This window comes from Plectrocnemia conspersa, unplaced genomic scaffold (assembly GCF_051122295.1).
Source record: "Plectrocnemia conspersa isolate PC_06_02 unplaced genomic scaffold, ASM5112229v1 ptg000001l, whole genome shotgun sequence".
Lineage (NCBI taxonomy): Eukaryota > Metazoa > Arthropoda > Insecta > Trichoptera > Polycentropodidae > Plectrocnemia > Plectrocnemia conspersa.
In genome coordinates, this window is record NW_028277165.1 from 1,425,001 (window position 1) to 1,446,653 (window position 21,653).

Here is a 21,653-nt window from a genome sequence, read left to right on the forward strand (position 1 = left end):
AATAACGCCAATAATAATTGACAAGCAGTTCACTCAAAGCGAAATACTTAAATGTATCCATCGATTAAATCTATTCACTTCAAAAATCAGTCTCACCCGGTCTGGCCTTTGAAATAATAAAAAATAATTTTGTTTCAGATCAAATAAAACGAATCACTGGATCGCCGCGACAAAGTCGCAGCTAAAAATTGTCTTCAAAGTCAGATTGTCATCACAAATCATTACTTAGACAAGGCAACGCGAAAGAAACTATATCAGAATAGAGAGCAAAAATGCATCTTTTAAATACGAGCATTAAAATTAATTAAGATTAAAAATCAAATCTGATAAATAAATTACAAAAATGCATACTCCTTACGTTATTACCTTAAAAAATACTAATCGATTTTGGCATACGTGTAATAATATTAATAATAAATATTAGAGAGATTCTTTCAACAACGAAAATAATAAAACAAAATAATCATATCACAATTTCATCATCAATTACGATACAGCGCTGGATTTACTGTCTTATTGATTTTGATTGCCGTGGTTTAAAGATTTTTGCTCGAACATGGCAGCCATGTCTCTGATGTTCAACGACGGGGAGCGTTTTTCTTTTCTGAAAAGTAAAATATTAAATCAAATCAAGTAAAAAATAAAAATAAAAATGTCTAATAAAACTAAAATTTTGCATGAATATAAAATATCCATTGAATGAAAAATTGTATGGCTAATAAAAAGACAGAAGACGTGATGATATATTTGTATTCTAGAAATGTCTATCCCGAGGATTAAAGGATTTAAAAAAATGAAAATTTCAACGGCCAGTTATTGAGAAAGAATAAATTATTCTTTACGTAAGGCTATTTTATATATTCTATTCTAGTCTATTTATTTTCAACAGTCAGTACACAAAAGCACTGTACAAAGCGTGAGATCATAACATGCTCTTAATTTCTGCCTTGTGATTGGTCGGTTACTATGAGGGACAGTACCGGCATGTGTAAGCACACAGGGCAGAATTGCTTATTATTATTTTATGTTTTGCTTTATGAGTATATTTTTTTTAAATAATACCGTCTTATGAATTCTGCGTGTATTTGTTTTTGTGCATTGACTTGATAACAAATAGTGTAGGAACGCTATAAAGATGGATAGCTTCGAAGCAATATTTCAATCATATGCGAAAAAGCTTATTTTGATCATAGATATTTATCCCTTAGTCATGCAGCTAATGAGATCATAAAAACGCTCAAAATAGACTTTTCAGAAGCGATTAACTATTCTTAAAAAATACATATTTCACTCTATAAGTAAAAAAATCTACCTTCCGATCGACGATCCAGAAATGCTCATATCCTTATCGTCGCCCATCGTAGAAAGATTGGAAGTCTTTGGAATTTCGCTGTCAAACTTATAACTAACCGGAGCAGTCTTGGGCATTAACTCTTGGCTCTTCTTATCGGGTTTCTTGCGCGTTTCAGAGCCTTCGACGATGCGCACCGAGCTCTCGTTGAGTGGAGTGGCACTGTTAGCGATGCTCAAGCTCAAACTACCGCTTTCTTCAGAATCAATCGCATCGGTCAAATGATAATCGCTAGACTTGGCAACCGGCCTCGTGAACGAAAACTTGTTTCTTTGCGCCGAATCGGCCGTGTTCCTCCGCTCCAACTTGGCCGGATTCCGCAGCTGTACGCCTTCGAACGTAATATCGTCGTTTTTGATCTTGAGCTGTTCGCCGACGCCGCGGAACGACTGCGAACTATACTTTTCGCGCAAGAACAGTCTACGCTCCTCCTTGTACTTCTCGATCCGCTCTCGACTCAGTTTATCTTTCACGTCCCAATCGGGCGGATGCTCTTCGGATACTTCTTCGACCGACTTTGAATTATCGCCCCTGAGCTGTTTAGATTTTATCTTTTTCGGAGACAGTCTCGCTTGCACTAAACAAATTTTATTTTCAGTCGTCGGGGTGATACTCGCGTATCGATTCAAAAACGATAAGTGATGATCGTCTTCGTTCCTATTATGCAATTCTAAATTCAAAGACAGATTAGATTTAACGCTGCATCCCTTATTGCATTCCGTATTAAGATTCAAATCCGGCAACTTTTTCGGTTGATTTAAAGACTTTAACGCTTCCAAACTTTTTCTCCTTCCGCATCCGACATTATGATCGTTAGTTTCCATTTCGGTTACATCGTCTTTATGCAGACTTTCGTGACCGAATTCCTTAATAAAAGCGATCTCATCCAGCGATCTCGCATTATTAGAACACTTCGTCAGACGATGACTCCTGGATCTGAAACATGGAATCGTTCTTCCGTTGGTCTTATTATCGCAAAAACTCACAGCTTTGTTCCGTTCGCAGTTATACCCGCATCCGTCTTTATGTTTATTATTTTCAAAATTAGACAAACTCGACTTTGAAGATTTATCGAAGCAGAATACGCTTTTATTTTCAGTCGGACTTTCAAACTTATGAGCCAATTGTTTAACGCTAGATCTTTTAGCCACATAATCGCAATTCGAAGATATATTTTCATTCTCGTCAGAATTTTCTTTATCGGACTCGCAGAAACTGATCTTGGTGAGAATCTTATGTTTTTCCAAAGCTTCTTCGCTTCTCCTGAGCGCTATATTTTCATAAGAACTAGTTTTTAATTTATCCAACGGAGCTGTCTTTTCAGAAGAATTTTTATTATGAAGATCGACTACGTCTACGTTTTCGTAAGACGAATGCAGATTTTCAGGATTTCCGCACTCAATATTTTCATAATTCCTTTCATTATCATCTAAGCCGTCTTTCAATTCAATGTCGGACTCCATTATTAGCGAGTTCACTTCGTTAATACTCTGTCTGAAAAACTTAACTTTATTATAAATATCAGCGTCGTTCACAGTATCCGATATCGGACTGGTTAGCTCGTCTGAATTTGTGCTGTTCAAAAGAGCTTGCGTTTGATCATCTGCTATCTGTGTCGGTAAAGAAGCATCGGATGAATTCGGTATCGTCGCCAAGTCTCCAATTTCTCCGACGTCTTCGTAAAGACCTTCTTCGATTATCGTCTTATTGATGTTCGATTTAGATTTCGGGAATACGATCGATGGCACTTCTTTCGTAGGCGACTTATAAGTGATACTGATGGTCGATTTTAATGGAGATTTGCTCTTTGACGGCGACGTCGGTGAACTTCCACCACTCGAAGAAGCCAGATGGATGTAAGACGGTCTGGCGAAACTGAAGCATTCGTATATCTCCTCGGTTCTCTCCTGTTCATGTGGTGAAAAAGTCGGAGTGCTCTCTTTCGAAATGTTGACTTTACCCGATTCGCCGGAAATCATCGATAATCGATTGAGATTCTGGTAGCTAATGTTGGAAGTGTTATTGGACAACGACTCCTCTAAACTGTCCGCCATATTACTACTAAAATTTTCATCACTCGGCGTTACCGTCACAGAACACCGATTTTCACTCTTTGGTATGCAAACGTCGTCGTATTGAAAATTCTCACTGCCACTAGAAGTCGTCATTTCGACTCTCTGATTACTAGCATTACTACTGACATTTTCATAGTCATGATCTTGATCAGGTGTTGTAATATCGTCGGTTATGATAGACTCGTTGGTCCATTTTTTTTTAACTCGATCGTCCGATTCGTTAAGATGTGTGATTTTGACGCAATGTTTAAAGCTATCGTTTCCGTTTGACGGATTGCCAGCGTCTAAATTATCTTTGGAACTGCTTTTTGTAATCAATCCAGAGAATTCTTCGACCTCGCCTTCCGATCCAGTCTTATCGTCGTTGATCGGTGTGCCGTTTCGTTTGTGACTCGACTGTATCCACGTTAACAAGCTGGAATTATTCACTCCCTCGTCCGTGTTACGGCTGCTCAACGACTCTTTTGATTCGATCAATCTCCTAGCTAACGAATCCTTAGATTCACCCGTCTGAAGCGATGTCTCCGAATCGCTCTGAAGCTGAATATATCCGCACAAATTTGGGTTCTCTGACTGCAAATTGGCAGAATCCAACCAATCGACTCTAATGAGGGTAGAATGTCGCTGGGGTGCCGTTTCTATTTTCGGAGACGATGTCAATCCACAGTGGCTATGACGAGCGATATTGTTTTTTTCGTGTCTGCGTGGCGAGATGCGTTCCCTAATAATAAAAAAATATCATAGCTTGTCAATAAATAAATAAAAATACGCATGAAAGTGAACACTATCCCTCAATATCAATTACCTACTAATAACTATATTACCTGAGATAAATGTATAACAAGAATCAATTAACGAAAGCATAACAATATGTATTAAAAAGTTTATCTTATGAATCATAATAAAAGATGCTTACAAATCCTGTGCTAATATTTGCAAGCTATCTTCTATACAAAATGAATCTATTATATAAGAAATAAGCGTTTAATCTTGGAACAACTAACATATTCATAAAGCTCTAATAATAACGCTCAAAAACAGTAGTTCGCTCGACATTCCCGATCGAAAACTTCTGTTTTAAATAACCGATAGAATGAAAAATATCTTATTATTACATATAATAGGGCTATATACCTCATTTTAACTTTGATCGTAGAAGAGCTCGCTATGCTGGAATTCATATCCATTTGCGAATTGAATCTAAAAATAATATAATTCGATAAATATAATCATTATGTATGCAGAGGAAGACTTGTAAATAAATTATACTGACTTATCTTCGCCTTCGGAATCCGAAGACTTGTTCTTTTGATTTTTATCACATTCGGCTTCGGCCCTGGCTCGAATCATTGCTGTGGCCGTATGTTCTGGGGTATTGCAATCAATGAATAACAGATCGGAGAGTTGTTCTTCGATCATCAAAGATTTTCTAACTTCTTGCAGTTTTGGCGACTTAGAAGCTGTGGGATGAGTCATTTTTATCGGACTAGGTTCGGCCGTTGTGTCTTCACTGCTAGTTCCCTCTTTATTCCAACCCTATAAAGAAACCAATTTAACGTTGTAAAATTGAAAAAATATAATTTTTCATAATACTAAAAAATTGTATCAACCGCTTATTATATTGTTGTATTTTATAAAAACAGACAATTGAAAATCCGCATGAAAATAATAATGTTGTAGAGGCAAATACATTATGCTAAATTTGTATGGATACTCTGATTCTGATTCCAAAAATGGAAAAATCATTTAATAATGTATGAAAATTGTGGAAGATGAAATTTATTCCAATGACAATGGAATTTTTGTGTGGTGAGTTAATTTATGCACATTTATTAATTTGTTAGTGTACACCTAGGAGTGAGTTAATTTTACGTATTATCCCATAATTATTTCTGTTGTTATTTATTTATTATTATTTTATATCATCTTGCAGATTAGGTTTTTCTTGATTTTATAATTGAATAATTGAAGTAAATCGTACGTAGTGACATTTATTGATTGTTAGTTGTAATATTATTTGATAATTTTTAAAATATATGTCACTGTTTTAGACTTCTTATTTAGTAGTTGTTGATTGTGTTTACACTGTTGTAACGCGTTGAGCTAATTCCTGTCATTTTGAAATGGAATATTTAAAATAAATAAGTAAATTTGATATATTCAACAGAAAGAAAAATTTGATTGAGTATCTTTACTGGAAAGACCAGAGAAAAATATTCCTTCGCTTCACGATTATACCTACTTTTATGAGCAATAATACTCAAGTACGAATCATGCGAGAAACAAAATTAGAACAAATATTTCTTGATGATTATTCTAACAAAAACAGGGTCAAATGTTATCTTATTTAATTATAAAAATTTCAAACCTGTCTAGCAGTATTATCGTCCTCGCTAAATATATCCATCTCCCGTTCTTGTGATGAAAGCCTAAGCCTCATACCGGCTAACTCGGCTAAACTAGCTTCAAAATATGAATCACATGATGCAGATCTAAAATATGCATCAATAATTTTTATATATGTATTCAAAGAGCGATATGATGTGCCGAACAAACCTATTGTGATGACTAGACGGTGCATTCTGTTCAGGTACTACGATAAGTGGTGGAAGACAGTCCACTTCTGAAGTGAGACTTTCGCAAGATCTAGTAGATCTCGTCTCTTCCATATCAATCTGTGCAATCGAGTGTGTTACATAAAAAGTTCAAAGTGAAAATATAATCAATATTATACTAATATATTTACTGTCATCTTCTCTTCCGTCTCCGATTTCTTATCTGCGATATTATTCGGTACGGTCACTTCGGCGCTTTCCATCGTGTGTATCTTCATGGGTTCGCTAATGGTTGGATGCGGATGGGAAGAAGACGGTAAAGATCGATGTTTGCTAGCTCTGAAAAATAGACCTCTCCAGCCGGACGGCGAACGTTTTAAGCCTCGCTTGGTCGAACCGGGCGGAAGCTGAATGATTGTGTGGTATCTAGGCAGACTGTTGGGCCCACCGCCGACTTCGATGTAATGCGGTTCTTTGGCACCGACACTCGGTCTCAACGATTGCTTATTACGGGCCTCTTCCAAGCTTAATAATTTAGTCGGAGTGGCTATCGGAAGACTCTTGGGTCGCTTGACGAGCGTAGATATTTGACTATCGATTGAATCTAAAGATTCATAATTGTTGGAGCTCTCAGGGCAGCATTGCTCGTCTGAGAATATCAAATCGGCGTAGCATATCAGGAATTCTGTAACGACCACCTGTATTGCGACTCCAGATAATGAAAACTCTTGAAGCGGAGATCGTAACAGATTGGGCGCCCAAACAATGCCCATGTTTCTGGCCGTCATTCCAGTGTTATCGCTGAGGAGCGACATGCCATGAAGATGACGCATTAAAAACGATAAGGTTCTGAAATAATATTGATAATCAATGTATTTTATTTTTGGATATTTTATATATGAACAAACCTATAATGAGGTGGAGGTAATTTCATCACAGTTTCTCTCATTCTAATTAATTTTTCAGAGTCGTCTAATCGTCGGACTTCGTTACCGTCGCCGAGTTCTTTCGATTTGACAGCGGATACGAAATAAGAATAGAGTTGATAGGTGCAAAGAGGATTCGGAAGCTCCCTGCGTTTATAAAAAATATTTTATATTTGGAAAGTTTATTTAATATTTATAATATAAATACGCATACCTGAAATACATTTTGAGAAGTGAGGCTACAGCATGAACATCTAGCGGATTCGGAGGATTTGGAGGAGGTCTTTCTTCGTCGAAAGCTAACCGCAACCTTTGAGTGGCACTCGCAGCTCCCGATAACCTATATATTCCGTCCACTCTGCCGTGTTCTTCAATTATGCTTGCACACCACGAAAGTACTTGCGGAACGAAGTGTCCCGAATTTAGAAGATGTTCTCCGAGATCGCAGCCAAATACTCTTTCTCGTAAAATGCCTTGTTGACGCAATGACCGCCTACTCGGACGACTCAATATGAAGCTTCTAAACAAAGAGATGAGCTTTCCGTGCTTTCTAAGAACGGGTTTAATCGGAGCGACGGAGACCGATCCGACAATAGGCGGCGGTTGTTTCATATTTCTAGGCACTTTATCTCCAATAACCGCCACGCACTCTTGAGGAAAAAATCCGACTCGAAAGCCTCTCTTGCCTCTCCACCACGTCGACTCCGACGGTCCTGCCGAAATAAACGCAATATAACTACCACAAATTTCACTATACAAATTCATCGTCCTAATCAAACGCACCTGGCATATCTATCACAGATATCATATCGCCGACTTCAAAACTAATTTCATCGCGAGCCTGCGAAATGTATTTTCTGACCGAATAAGCAGCCGCAACCGCCGGCGTATTTATGGAATTACTATCCTCATTAGCGACTAATAACTTATGACCTATATAATTTATAACAATATTTAATATTAATAAAATCATTAGATAATTATAAGAACTAACCTTTATTGTCCATCTGAAACCAATTCAAAATAGGACCGCAATTTATCGTATCATCGGCGATTATGCTGAAGTGGTGCAAGTAATCGGCGATCAGAGAATGATACGACGATCGATCTTCCAAGCACGCTCTGTCTATACCGACGGATAGATCAGGTAGACCCGAAACTTTTCTATCATAAATGCATTTGTGCAACATAGTGTCTAGCATTTTGAAGTTCTCCGCGCTCCGCGTGACCATCCATTCTGCGTTATCGGAATCTTGATCGTTCTTGGAGCAATCTTGCGAGTCGTCCGAGTTGTTAACTCTATTGTCGCAATGAGGTTGGACGCTTATCGTCACCCATCCAGCTATAAACAACGCAAGAAATTTAATAAAAACTAGTTACACATTATATACTCGTCAATAAACATACCGTCATCCTGCTCCTGTTGCTGGTGCGCCATTTGAAGGTCGTTTTCGATGGGCAGAACTTGCAAGCCTCCCAACCGCACTCTGCCATAGTGAAAATGAGCGCACTCTTCCAATCTAGGGAAGCGCGACGAGGAACCATTGGCGCTCTCCAACGAACACGGTCCGGAGAGTAGCGGAGCAGGACAGGCAGCCGGTGCCGACCTGCTCATAGTACGAGACCAAGCCGGACCCCATGATCCACCTTAATAGTGATGAATATTTAATCGTCATACATTTTTTTTTATATTCTAATAATAAATAGTGATACTCACTGATGTCTGATGCATCGTCCACTTGAAAATCAATATTACATTCCATTGATTTTCTGTCGGATTCGGACGTGAAATGCACAGCCCTGCCATGTAAAAGCATGAATTAGTCGTGTTAGATGAGGTGTGAAATGTTAAGGATGATAATGGTGCTCACCTGTGGCGGAAATTTGGTAGCGCGTCGGCGTCACATGACAGGGACTGACAAGACATTACCGATTTGTCGCCCACGACTTGCGTTCCCTGTGAAGATAAAATATATTGCATAAACTAAACATGTATTTCCACATAGTCAAATTAAAAAGCTTTTGCGACTTTGAAGTGTGACTATGAACATCATAAGTCATTACGGAGAGATCAACACAACCTCATTGAAGGCCGATAATAAGCTATATCAACACTGTATTCGTTACGAGTTAATCGATTCCAATAAAATAAAACGACACTAAACTTACGAGTAGATTTATTCAGTTCTAGCAATGTGTCTCACAACGCATGCTTTTGCTTAAATGTTTCAAAGACTATACAAAGAAGGACAGGACAATACAAATAAAAATGAGATTGTCAAGAAAGCTAGTTTCCTCCATATAAACTACTGAAACGTGAAAGATGCCGGGACCGGGACATGTTACCAAAGTATTTAATAATAAATAAAGATGTACATAGATAATATAGAAAACGAGTACGCCCAGGGGAATATTTTACAGAGGTGTGAATTTATATAATAATATTCCTAGGACAATCCGCAAAAATAAAAATGTAGCGAGTTTCCTCAATGGAATAAAGAAATAAAATATAATATTAAAGTCTTTTTTATATTCTGTTTATGTTTATATGTTTTGATTAAATTTGTTTAGTGTATAAACAATTAGCATTATTTGCTAAATAAATTGATAAAATAATAAATAAATGTGCACATCAAACTGCTCATTTGAAAGAAATTTTCAGTGAGTCATCTATTCTCAAGTCAGGGGACAAAAACAAAAATACGCAATATTCACGTGATAGCTGAGAGCAAACAGGGCTTAATTATAACAAATAAAACAGATTTTTAAAATAAATAAAGCACTAATGACTAGAAACTTCGGTTAAGCCTTTAGAGAACCAGTTTTAAAATGATTTTTTTTCTGGTTATGCTTTACAATCGCCAGAGTTTTTCGATTCAAATGCTTACAGCGAATCTGAGACAAAACTTGCTTTTATGTTTTGAAAATAAAATGAATGGACGATAAAATAATAATCTCTCCAACAACAAACCAACACTGCCCTGTGTACTTACACGTACCGGTACATCCCTCAAGGTGAACGACCAATCACAGTGCAATTCGAAATTTAAATGTAACTACATAGTGTTAAAAGATTAGCTGTGTGCACAAATTTCTGAGTTACATACAAAAAAAACACACGTGTGTATGAATCCCTTTAGCTAAATATGTTATTAATGATTCAATAAAATAAATATCCTCCTATCCTTCATCTTTGTGTCTCGAAAAAATAAACACATTTCGAGCCTCTTTTTTATTACTTAAATCCCATCGCCATCTATCAGCTCTCCTATACACTTTCATAACATATATTAAATTAGATCAGTGGCTCGCAACCTTTTTATTTGTATTTCATTTTATTGGTACGCGATCCAGTTTAATGTTTACTGAATTTACATTGCAAATACAAAAATAATAAATCGTTTAAAAAATGGCATTCTAAATTTGAGTTTTAAAACACGGACCAATACAATTGTTTAAAAAAGTTTTCATCCTAATTTCGCTAAAAAGTTAGGATATTCAACGTGTTAAGGCCAAACTGTAAGTAAGAATGTTAAGACCAAGAAAATGAGCTTAACAGCCAACAAGCACGAGTCAGAATCGACACTATCCTTTTCCGACCTTCTAATAAATGTTTAAACGACGCTTTCGACTATGATTTCGCTGCAATATTTTTTTTAAATATAAATAAAAGAGTGAATAAGACACTTATCTCTCTAATAATGGTTCAAATGAACTATTAGCTTCTATACTAGTCCTAGTTACTAAGTTTAAAATTATCAAAACCGTATTAATATGAGTAGATTTTCCTTTTTCTAAATAATGATAGTGTTTAGATATGATAAGATAAATTTATGCTCAAAAACATAAATATATCTAGTAATAGTATACATTGGACACTTAATTTGAATCAAAAGTTGTATAAAAAATGATAAAAACAACTTTAATAAAACAACATGCATCACTACAATTAGAAAAACGATTTATATATAAATCTATAACTGTACCATTCAGATTGAGAAACTAGGTAACATATGATAGCACGTCAATAAAAATAAATATACATAAAAATGATATCTTATAGAATAATTTATAAATTTACCTATAAATTTAATTATTATATTGCAGTGATAAAAAGTGCAAAACAACTTTTATAAAACTAGTCTCCATTCAATTCATTCCATTTATAAATTAAATAGTTTGATTTTAAAGACAGTTCTTTACTTATTGAATTAATATATAGCAGATTATAACTAGATTATAGATCAAAGCACTAAGATTTTGAATTAGTAATGTGTTGTAAGAACTTAAGTTTGTTTATCATTATTTTGATATCAGAGTATTCAGATAAAACAAAATAAAAATCAATATAGATTTTTATGACACTCATTACTGGAGTATCCAATATTATCATTGATGTATAATACACATATACAAAAATCTTACATGAAAACATGGAAGCGTTTCGGCACAACCGATCAGCATTCTCTTCATATCAACGTCCTCAAAAATCGCATCACTGCCACCACTGACACAATTTCACGCATTCAACTAAGAAAACCTTCAAAGAACATCTTAACCTTTGGATCGAAGCCTCGAAAGGGTGCGGTCAGATATAATAACGGTAACAGACAGCTGTGTAAACAAATTAAACAATTTTATTACAACAATGTCGGCTTTGTGAAATTAAGAAACCAACGGAAGACATTTTGGCGGTTTGTTGATAAGGAGTTTATTTAGAAAGAGCTATATCGACTTGACAGGAGACGCACCCTCTTTTCGAGGTTACACTCGGGGGTAGCCAAAGCGGGAAAATCGCTTTCCCGCACCGGGAAAATGCTCCCACTTTTCGTCAGTTTTCCCCCAGAAACATCTCAGATATTCCGCGCGAATCAAACGAGATCATGATAAATAAAAGGATGATTTGATCTTGAGGCAGCAGCCGTCGGACGAGTGAAAGTTAAACAACAATTAGAGAGAGAGAGAGAGACACGAAAGTTGAAATTTAATTTCTACGTGTGTGTTTAGTGTCAGTGTTAAGTCGAGCTGAAACTGCGAGTCTGGTGATGGTGACCCGCTTTCTTCGTCGAGAGAAGAAGTAAAAGACGGAAGAGTTATTGTCTCGAAGGGATACTATGTTAGTAGCGAAGGGACTTCCGGCGGGTGCCCACCAGATGCAAGACGATAGACTGACGTCACAGTCCTTAAACGCACGAAAGAGTCATCGACCTCATGGGACATACGCGATCGCGTGTGCACAGAAAAAACAGACATAAGCTCAAATTAACCTTCATCCCTATTGTTAAAATCGAGGCAACAGATGGAAACACTAAACGGTTTAGAACATCAAGTTTTGAAAAGTTAATATCCCAATTTATTTGAATAAGAAATAGGGTTAATAGAGAAGTCATAGAAAGGGTCGGACAAAGTCTTGCATGTTAGGGGAGAATGAACTAAATGTCTAGAGTGCATTTTCATTTACAAGGCTAATAAATTTACCATCACTACTAATCGTATTGAAACTAAAGTTTTAGATTAATTAATTCCTGCTAGAATTCATAAGTTTGGTCACGATTTGTGGTAAAAGACGAGAATCTTCGTTTCGCGACGCGTATCGGTTAAAAGCGGGAAACGAGGACAACACTTTTTTTGTACTGCAAAGTATGAAGATTTTATTTATTTATCTATGCTCATGTGTTGTAAATATTTACCTTTTCTAAATTAACCCTAAAATTTGTAGTTATAAATTTTAATAATTCTCATAGATATTTAAAAAAAACATCATCATTAAAGTTGCGTACTAATTTATTTTAATATTTTATATAAGTAGATAAATATTAATATTATGCAAGAGCTCTACTTTCTTAATGTAAATAATAACATTTATAAAAAAAAGTATTTTTTTTATATATGTATAATACATATGTACATATATTTATTTTTAAAAAAACTTTTGGGCACACTATACATTTATATTTGTCATTCAGAGGTTCATAATATTCCTGGTAGTTAGTGAAATGACGCCCGGTTTCGCCCATTGCGAGATTACAATATATGTAATACAAGTTTTTCGTAAATGAGGATGAAAATTTAATAATAAAAAGTTGGAAACATGATTAAGAACAACATTTGGAATAATTTTCGTTAATATGAAAATCTGATGTTTGTACTCAGCTCATATTTGAACGTTTTTTTTTTGATTCCATAAGTATTGAGTATCGCCGTACATGTACGGTGGTAGATCTTTCACTGTTTTGAGGTACTCAAGATAGTTATATATTTACATAATAAATAAAAAAACATTATAATATAATAAATTAACACGATAAAAAATATTTTTTATTAATTTTATAAAACAATATTTAAAGCATCTGTATTAATATAAAAATAATCCATGTATATAATAAATTAACAAATTAAATAATAGAAGTGTTAAAATAAATAATTAGGTCATACATACTAATACAAAAAGTAGTAAAAAATCAAAGCAATAAGCTATAAATTACAGAAATAGTTATGGAAAAATACGTAATAGGGTTAAAGATTAAAATATCTAACCTCATTTTTACTATGTGAAAAATTCTGTTTTTATTTAAATATAAAAAACCTACTTTTTTACAATTCTGATTTACCTATAGAAAAATTGATTGTCACTGTCAGGTTCATCAATTGAACCACTTGTCTGTGCATAATTGGAGTGATTAACTATATATAAGTCATAAAATTCCAGTTCAGTTTGTTATAAAGCGTTTTAACCGTCTAAGAATGAATGAGAATGGTACACCACACTAGGAAACATTTTAACAGCTTAAACCACAAAGTATACGCTATAAATAAAAAAGGATTAAAATATCCGTCGCCTTGAGAAAAGATATGCCTTCGTCAAAAAACAAATCCTCTATGTAAGGAGTCATAGATATAAATTCGAGAACGCAAGTAACCGAGAAACGTTTTCAGAAACATCTTCTAATGGCATTCACACTTAAACACGAGATACAGAAAGACTGCAACTAAAAAGAGGCCGACTCAACTTTAAATTAGCAAAGATCACAGAAGTCGCCGCTTCTCTCTTCGCATCCACTAGTTCAGCTCGACGTCCGGAATCCAACGGAAAACACTTCTCGATTGTTGTGCAACATATTTAATAACAAACTTTGTCATAACAAAATAAACCACCGACAAAACCTAATAGGGCAAGTGAATTTCCCTTTGCAAATTTCAACTCTATTCTGATATTTTAAATTACATATAATATTTTAATTTATAGACAGATTTTTTTTGAAACAATAAAATCATTCGTTTTCTCCATCTTTATAATATATAACCGATTTTTATATAAAAAAATAAACTACTTTTACTATGACAGAATATTTATAAACAATTTTGAATTGCATTTTTATTGATTATGCTACACACCTGTTAAATTAGTCGCAATGGCTAGAGATTTTTATCTGGTCGGTGTTATAAAAACTATTGCAAATCTGAGATGATTTTCTTAACAGTCAAAGCCAAAAATACTAAAACTGCTGATCGGTGCGAAATACAAAGAAACGCGTTGCATATTTCATACCTACCTAAAACCTACATTCCATAGAATTACATCACGTCTAACATCGAGCCATCGTTACGCCTAACAATATTTTTATCAGGCAATAACAAATAGTCTGTTTCCGCCCCGAATCATCACATTGACCAGACGATCGAGAACCGGACGAGAATCTCAGGAGTGTATAAGGCCCGAACATGGCCAATCTGAATATACTTAATTTAGACATTACAGCCAGGACTTGACACATCACCAATGCTCGATTCTTAATATTCCAAAATATAAGATTCCTCCAAGAAATAAATAAAAGGCCATCCGTTAGCAAATGGTTCATTTTCATTGTTTTTTTGTATGATCCATGTTCTCCATGAACAATATAACATATACATTTTCTTTATGAAACGGTTTAAAAAAAAACAATTCGCGCGTTTGGCATTCTCCACATTTTTTACACCTTCATACAGTTTAATAAGATCTGTATTAGACAATAACAAAAAGTTCAGCCCCAAATCATCGATGGATGATGGACTTCCCCACCCGATTCTTAAAAAGCAATAACACAGCTGTACCGAATCACTTCGCTTCGGACTTGGAATAAACCAGAGCTCAACCGAATTCACACCAAGCGGAGCTACGCCAAATCAACTGAGAAGACCCTTAGAAGCTCAAGAAAGCAGCAGCTTTCCACTCCAGCCGTCGATTAGGTTCAGTTAAGCAGTTACCTGAATTCCAATAGTTCATCATAATTGCACAAATTGTCGACTTTAACTAAAGAATCGCCTTCCAGTTAATGTATACAAAAAAATCGTTAAAAAAATATTTCACAAAAGGAAAAAGTACATAAACTAAATAAAAAAAAGTTCTTTTATAATAGGCATCGTGTATTAAAAGTGAAACTGATTCAGATTAACGCAATTATAATAATAAATAACTGGATTCGATTAATATTCTCGACGAGTAGTCTGCACCGTCTGCGTTTGAACGGAGGGGGGTAAGTAGACCAATAAAAATGGACAAGTTTCGATCGCAATGTCTGCTCGGTTCCTTCAATGGAGACTAGCAACAAAAAAACGCCGTTGCTCTTTTTTGGCCTTTGCCAAATTGTTACACCAGACACAATACACATTCAGACTGAGCGAAATAATATTAATTTTTTCAACACAAGATACAGTTTCACGCCAATTAAACTCTGGTAGCAAGCATGCTCCTACAATATATAACATTCGTTAACAACTTCAAGGATGATACAATACTAAATTCGGTGATGAATCATCGCGTCATCTGGACGGATGCAAGTCTGAATTGAATCGGGACTTTTCATGTGACCCAGAACATTTCGAGAGTCTTGTTTGTCTTTTTGACCTATACCGATACGGCGAAATGGCACTATCGAACCGTTCGAAATATTAATGCATTCACGGGACTGCGCCGCAGATCCCGAGATGACCCACATTGCCGACCCACATTCGTAACTCAATGCAAATGCAAGTAACCTACAATATATATACCGACCAAATAACCCCACTCCCCTACAATTGCCGAGTTGTTTTGCGAAAATTTACTGCGATGAATCATCGCGAGTTCATGGAAATGGTTAACGCGTCTAGAATCGATCTCCCCAGGCCTGAATTGAATCTAGTTGGATGGTTTAAGAACCTCGTGTACGAAAATAATATCTTGTCTACTTTCAATGCAAATGTTTATCTTTAGTTCTGCTCAAGTTTCTAGCTCAATAGAAAGCGAAATTTGCTGTAATACCGAGACAAAACGGTACATTATCATAAATACACCGCAATGTTCACAAACGAGGCGGCAATATCTTATTACACTTTAAAATTGCTGTGAGAGCAATAGAAAGGTGAAAATGTACAAAAATCGTATTATAATATACCACCAATGATACAAATTACAAATCAAAAACTAGCGAATTTTCTAAGCCTCACTTGAAGCTGTGAAATGTTCGTTATTTTCTATAAATATGGATCTGCTAGCGACTTTATCGCTTATCTCAGATCACTCTTCGCCTTACATGCGATCATAATATTGAAGGCAGTGTTTCGCGCGTTTTAAAATATGCATAAATTTGATACTTATCGGGTCGTAACTATGCGCGAGATAAAAAAATAACTAATAGTTCAAAGAATTCTTAACAAAATACAATTTAAAATTTTTTTTTATAAAGCTGTCATTTTACAAATTTATATATAATACTGCTTTAAATGGCTTTGGAAACAAAAAAATATAATGTGTTCAAAACATTATAATTAAAATGTGTCATATTATAACCAGATGTGTGTTATTCGACTTTAATTAAAAACATCGGTCGACTGTGTTGAAGTTGTAAAGTAGATTCCTGCTTTAAATAGTTTATATTTACAACAAAAAATGATCGACTGACTGTCTATCTATTTTTCTTTAACAAAAATGTATGTAATAGGAAATGTGAGATATTTTTTCATAAATTTTTATAAAAATCTTTTAAAAATTTGTTTCTACTTTTTTTTATAATTTAAACATGATTGTCATTCTTTTTTTAAAGGACAGTTTAAATGAGCGACATATAAAATAATAGTTGAACAGACCAGAATAACAATTACCTTACAATTCGTTTTATAAAACAAAGTATTTATTTAAATACACTCTATTTATTTAATTGTGAATTATTTTATTTCATCGCACCCTTTTATTGCTAGTAATATTTCTTTAGTCATTATTTTTTTATTTTAATAAAATTGTTAAAATCGGTAATCAGCAATGACAATTCACGCGCTACGGTGATGTACACTAAGTTTACATGTAAAAAGGTGTGAAAAACAGACATTTAAAATTGGAAGAACACAAATATAATTACCAAATGATCATTATAATCAAGTCGAAAGTACAAAAAATTCTTCTTACTTACATGGTACTATCAAAAAAGATGTCTTATTAAATTACTTTTATATTGTCTAACTTAATATACATATACATCGCGGAGGACTATCTAAAATATTAAAATTATTTAGATATTCACAAAATAAGATGACATGTACACTCGGTGTACATCACCGTAAATAAGAGGTTAAAAACATGTACATGCGGCCCTCGACTTTCGGACGTTCGACTTTCGCACAATTCGCTATTTCGCACATTTAAAAAAAAAAAACAATTTTTTTAAATTTCATTTTTTTTTTAAAAAAAATTAAATAAAATATAAACACGAGTGAGAAACGGAAAAACTTGTGTTGATACGAACAAAAATAAATCAGACTCATAAACTTCACACGATTCAAGACAAAGATGGAAATTATTATAAGTTCTGATAGCGGTGAATCTTTTGCTTCAATCGGACGTTCGTATGATACAAACAGGTCTACGATATGTTCAATTTTGCAAAATAAAAATTTAATTACGAAATAAGTTCAAAATTGTGGAAAATAAAGATATATTTCCGCAATCTTTAAAGATATGTTTCCAAAAAAACACGGATGAAATGGAAAATCTTTGTCATCGTGGATCGATGACCAACATCAAAAAAATGTCCCTCTGAGTATTTCAATTATTCAAGCAAAAGCTCTTAGTTTGCACAAAGATTGGAAGATAGATTAAAAAAAGATTTTAACACGGTTTTTCAAGCAAGTAACGGTTGATTTTATAATTTTAAAATGAGGTATTCTTTTCATAATATTAAATTTACTGGAGAATCGGCTGATGCGGATAAAGATGCTGCAAAATAATTTATTTCCTAATTATCCAAAATTATTGAAGATGGAGAATATTCCTCTAGCCAAGTATTTAATGTAGATGAGACAGGTTTATTTTGGAAAACTCTTTAACAATGAAAAATATGAATGAAGCCTTCACGCACCTTGACAATTTTTTAAATATTATGGAAGATTGTGATCCCAATGGAGAGCGCATTACTCAAGTGCGTAGGGCGATCAATAAAAACATAGCATGTTATAAAATACTATATGAAGAAAAGAAAAAGAATAGTGGAAAACAGTTTACTCTTGATAACTTTTTAAAAGAAACACCCGCAAATCCCACTTAAACGCCTATTAAACATCTTATATTTACTTGATTAATAAATATTTTAAAATACACACAATTTCAATTTTTTTTACTTCCCTCAACTTTCGTACATTCAACATTCGCACACATTTTCAGGAACCAATAATGTGCGAAAGTCGAGGGCCGCCTGTACTATATATTTCTGTTATTTTTAGGATTTTTTACACTATTAGGTATAATAAAGATTTACATTTCCTGAATGAAGTACGCCAGAAAAATTCATGCTTCGCGGCCAAATGCAGTTAAATAATGACATCTCGCACATTGCACCACACAAACGCACAGTTCTAGACTTAATTATAATATTGTGTGTTGCGTCAGACCTTCGTCCACATAGGACACATTTAGAACATTATCAAGGACTGGTTAACAATATCTCAAAATAGATAATTACTAGCCCACGAACAAGATCATTATCGACCTAATCCTGTTATAAGTTGAAAATGTTTTCCAACTTCAGGGAGAACTGGTATCATTTATCGTTGTCTTCAGCGACATCCATTGACAGTGACACTTTCAGACACTCCACGGTCGCCTGTCAAGCACCTGAACGAATCGATCGTACTACGGTTCGACCCGCTAGCTAACGACGGTGATATCATCAACACCAAGTTTGCTCATTTGACCGCAAACCGCAAAAATTCAACGATAAGACACATTTTGCCACTGCGCAGCACTTGCAATTATCCACTTGCCGCGGCTCAAGTGACGCTGACAGAATTCATATTAATAGATTGTCTACATGCCTACTAAGAATGCGAAACAATGCTCGGTGAAGGTCTTCTTCTTCCTCCTCCACCTCCTCCTCGTTTTCAACGGTCGATCGCGATTATCCAGAAACGCGGCTATGCGTACTAATCGGTCAAAGCTACCGAAATCAGTATTTCACCAAAAACAACTTCTGACAAACCCGTTAATAAAATAACATAATATAGATTGACAAGCACTGCTTCTACAAATTCATGAATGACACATAGTTTATGTATTCAATACGTTGCAGTAGTAACAACAACATTAAACGCTCGAGCTGAAGGCGGAAACGAATTATTATTACGATAAGATACGATACTTTACTATACACTGTCAATTATTAATATAAAAAGCAACATAAAATGCTAGTTTATTTTATGGTTCCAACATAACTCACTTTACTGCACGCGCAAGTTTATAACAGTTAAACTTTCTTCTGGTTCGTTTAATCGATGGAGCAATAGATGTTTCAAGACAGCATCTAAAAATGAAGCAGCCGACGAAATGGCAAATGGAGTCGCGTCATCAAAAGATCATTAATCAGACTTTTAGCGGAAACCATTTAAAATGGATTTAGATCCCGCGATGAACTGCCGAAGAGAAGTATAACAAAGAAGGTCGTGCGTGCGCACACGCACAGCTTTTACAGTTAAGATAAGAAATTCGTACTTTTTTGTATCAAGCTCTAATTGAAGATGGGAAATAGATCGTTGCGTTGATATGGTCAATACCGCATTATAATTTTCTCACGTGCTTACAAAGAAAGTGTCGAAAAACAAGTATCCATTGGCATTGTGGCTTGTGGATGACAGGCAATAGATTCAAGGCAACCCAAAATGAATAATAGCATATCCGGATGGACTAGAAAGCCGAAGAATACAAAACCGATAGTTATCTTTAAGCATTACCATCATAATATGATTCAAGTTTGAAAGCTTCGTTGCCTGACACTAGACGTAGTTATTTTTATGAGGTTATATGAACTACCATTCGTATCAGTGCATAATTTAACTGTGTGACTTATGTTGAATTTTATTATGGTGTGCATCAGTATTTTTAAAAACGGAAAACACGAAGAATATCTTGTTTTTCATAAACAGTTGTCAACAAAAATTGATGGGAGAGAAAGCAATGGAAGGTCTGCAACTGTTATCACTAAAGAAAATTTCAAGATATTGTCAAAACAGATCTGCAAATCTAGGTTTTGGAAATAGTATAAGCAGTGCGCATCTCATAAGGACGGATTTAAAACGAAGATATTATGGCGTATCTGTCATTTAATATCTTAAACACCAAAAACTAATTAGCTTTAAAAACATATTAAACCCAGTCTTTGCTCCGGCTCAATTGAACCCTTATAGCCATTACAACTTATAATTTACAAATAAGATAACGAATAAGAAATATTTAGTAAATGCGGAAATTCCAGAAATTACTCACATTTCCATTTTAATATTGTGCAGCGGTGGACTTTCTCAATGATTGGTATTGAATTTTCATATATTTTAAATCAATGCAAATAGATAATATTTTTTGCGCATAACGAGTTGTACTACATATTCGGCAGCAAAAATAATGAAAATACTTAACCTTAAGAAGTCCAAAAGCATGCATATCAGTTTCCGAACATTTAAAAAAAACACCAATTTAAATATATCTTCGGATTTTTTTTTATGTTAATTTGATGTATTTCATTAATTATGATTAATAATATCAACCGGTAGATATATATTTCTACTAGCGAAAATATAATTTAACTGATGCTGCTCTTCAATGTCTATGAAACTCAATATGACAGTTGCGAAACGTACATTTTCTGTTCAAAACCATACCTAACCTAATGAAAGTTTTACAACTAATTATAATTTTAGAGTCAAGTCCAAAATACAAACTAAGCCAACTCATCTCTAAATGGAAAATAATCGGAAGAAGTACAGACAGATGTCGCATCTCGCATATTGCTCCATAGTTTGTCTACACTTGTTTTAAAAAGATGATAGCTATCCTTGCCGATATTACTACGGACATTTGATATGAAAGTATTGGTCAAAGTATATTCAAACCGAATTTTGGTCAATGGGAGGGCGCAAAAAACAATTATCACTTCTCAGAAGTCAAAAATCCACGTCAAAAGCAATAAAATCGTGCCGTCGCCATCGCAGTGGGAACGCTCGTTACCGAGCGTTCCCACTGCAACGGCGCCGACACGATTTTATTGCTTTTGACGTGGATTTTTGACTTCTGAGAAGTGATAATTGTGTTTTGCGCTCTCCTATTGGTCAAAATTCGGTTTATATGTTCCTCATTTAATTTGTATTATTATTATAAAAATCGTAGTATGAACGCTAGATTACTATGCGTACCCACTACCACGACGACGGCACGATTTTATTGCTTTTGACGTGGATTTTTGACTTC

General features: G+C 34.7%; 1 protein-coding gene across 6 annotated transcripts in view; it reads right to left on the reverse strand.

Moving 5' to 3' along the window:
* Positions 1-69: 69 nt before the first annotated feature.
* The window catches only part of CdGAPr (GTPase-activating protein CdGAPr), a 35,627-nt gene continuing 14,043 nt past the window's right edge, over positions 70-21,653 (reverse strand). For 2 of the 6 annotated variants that reach the window (XM_088198609.1, XM_088198652.1), the window contains exons 2-15: positions 8,779-8,864; positions 8,625-8,707; positions 8,315-8,554; positions 7,902-8,249; positions 7,691-7,840; positions 7,122-7,620; positions 6,890-7,054; positions 6,173-6,830; positions 5,983-6,101; positions 5,795-5,918; positions 4,700-4,962; positions 4,561-4,626; positions 1,313-4,147; positions 70-604 (exon numbers count right to left, since the gene is read on the reverse strand). In XM_088198609.1, coding sequence (XP_088054735.1) covers positions 514-604; positions 1,313-4,147; positions 4,561-4,626; positions 4,700-4,962; positions 5,795-5,918; positions 5,983-6,101; positions 6,173-6,830; positions 6,890-7,054; positions 7,122-7,620; positions 7,691-7,840; positions 7,902-8,249; positions 8,315-8,554; positions 8,625-8,707; positions 8,779-8,834 — 5,697 coding nt within the window. In that variant the 5' untranslated portion in view covers positions 8,835-8,864 and the 3' untranslated portion in view covers positions 70-513. Of the gene's footprint in view, positions 605-1,312; positions 4,148-4,560; positions 4,627-4,699; positions 4,963-5,794; positions 5,919-5,982; positions 6,102-6,172; positions 6,831-6,889; positions 7,055-7,121; positions 7,621-7,690; positions 7,841-7,901; positions 8,250-8,314; positions 8,555-8,624; positions 8,708-8,778; positions 8,865-11,332; positions 11,680-18,675; positions 18,831-18,879; positions 19,052-21,653 lie in introns of those variants that run through there. The other 4 variants (XM_088198634.1, XM_088198642.1, XM_088198618.1 and 1 more) reach the window with 4 other exon arrangements.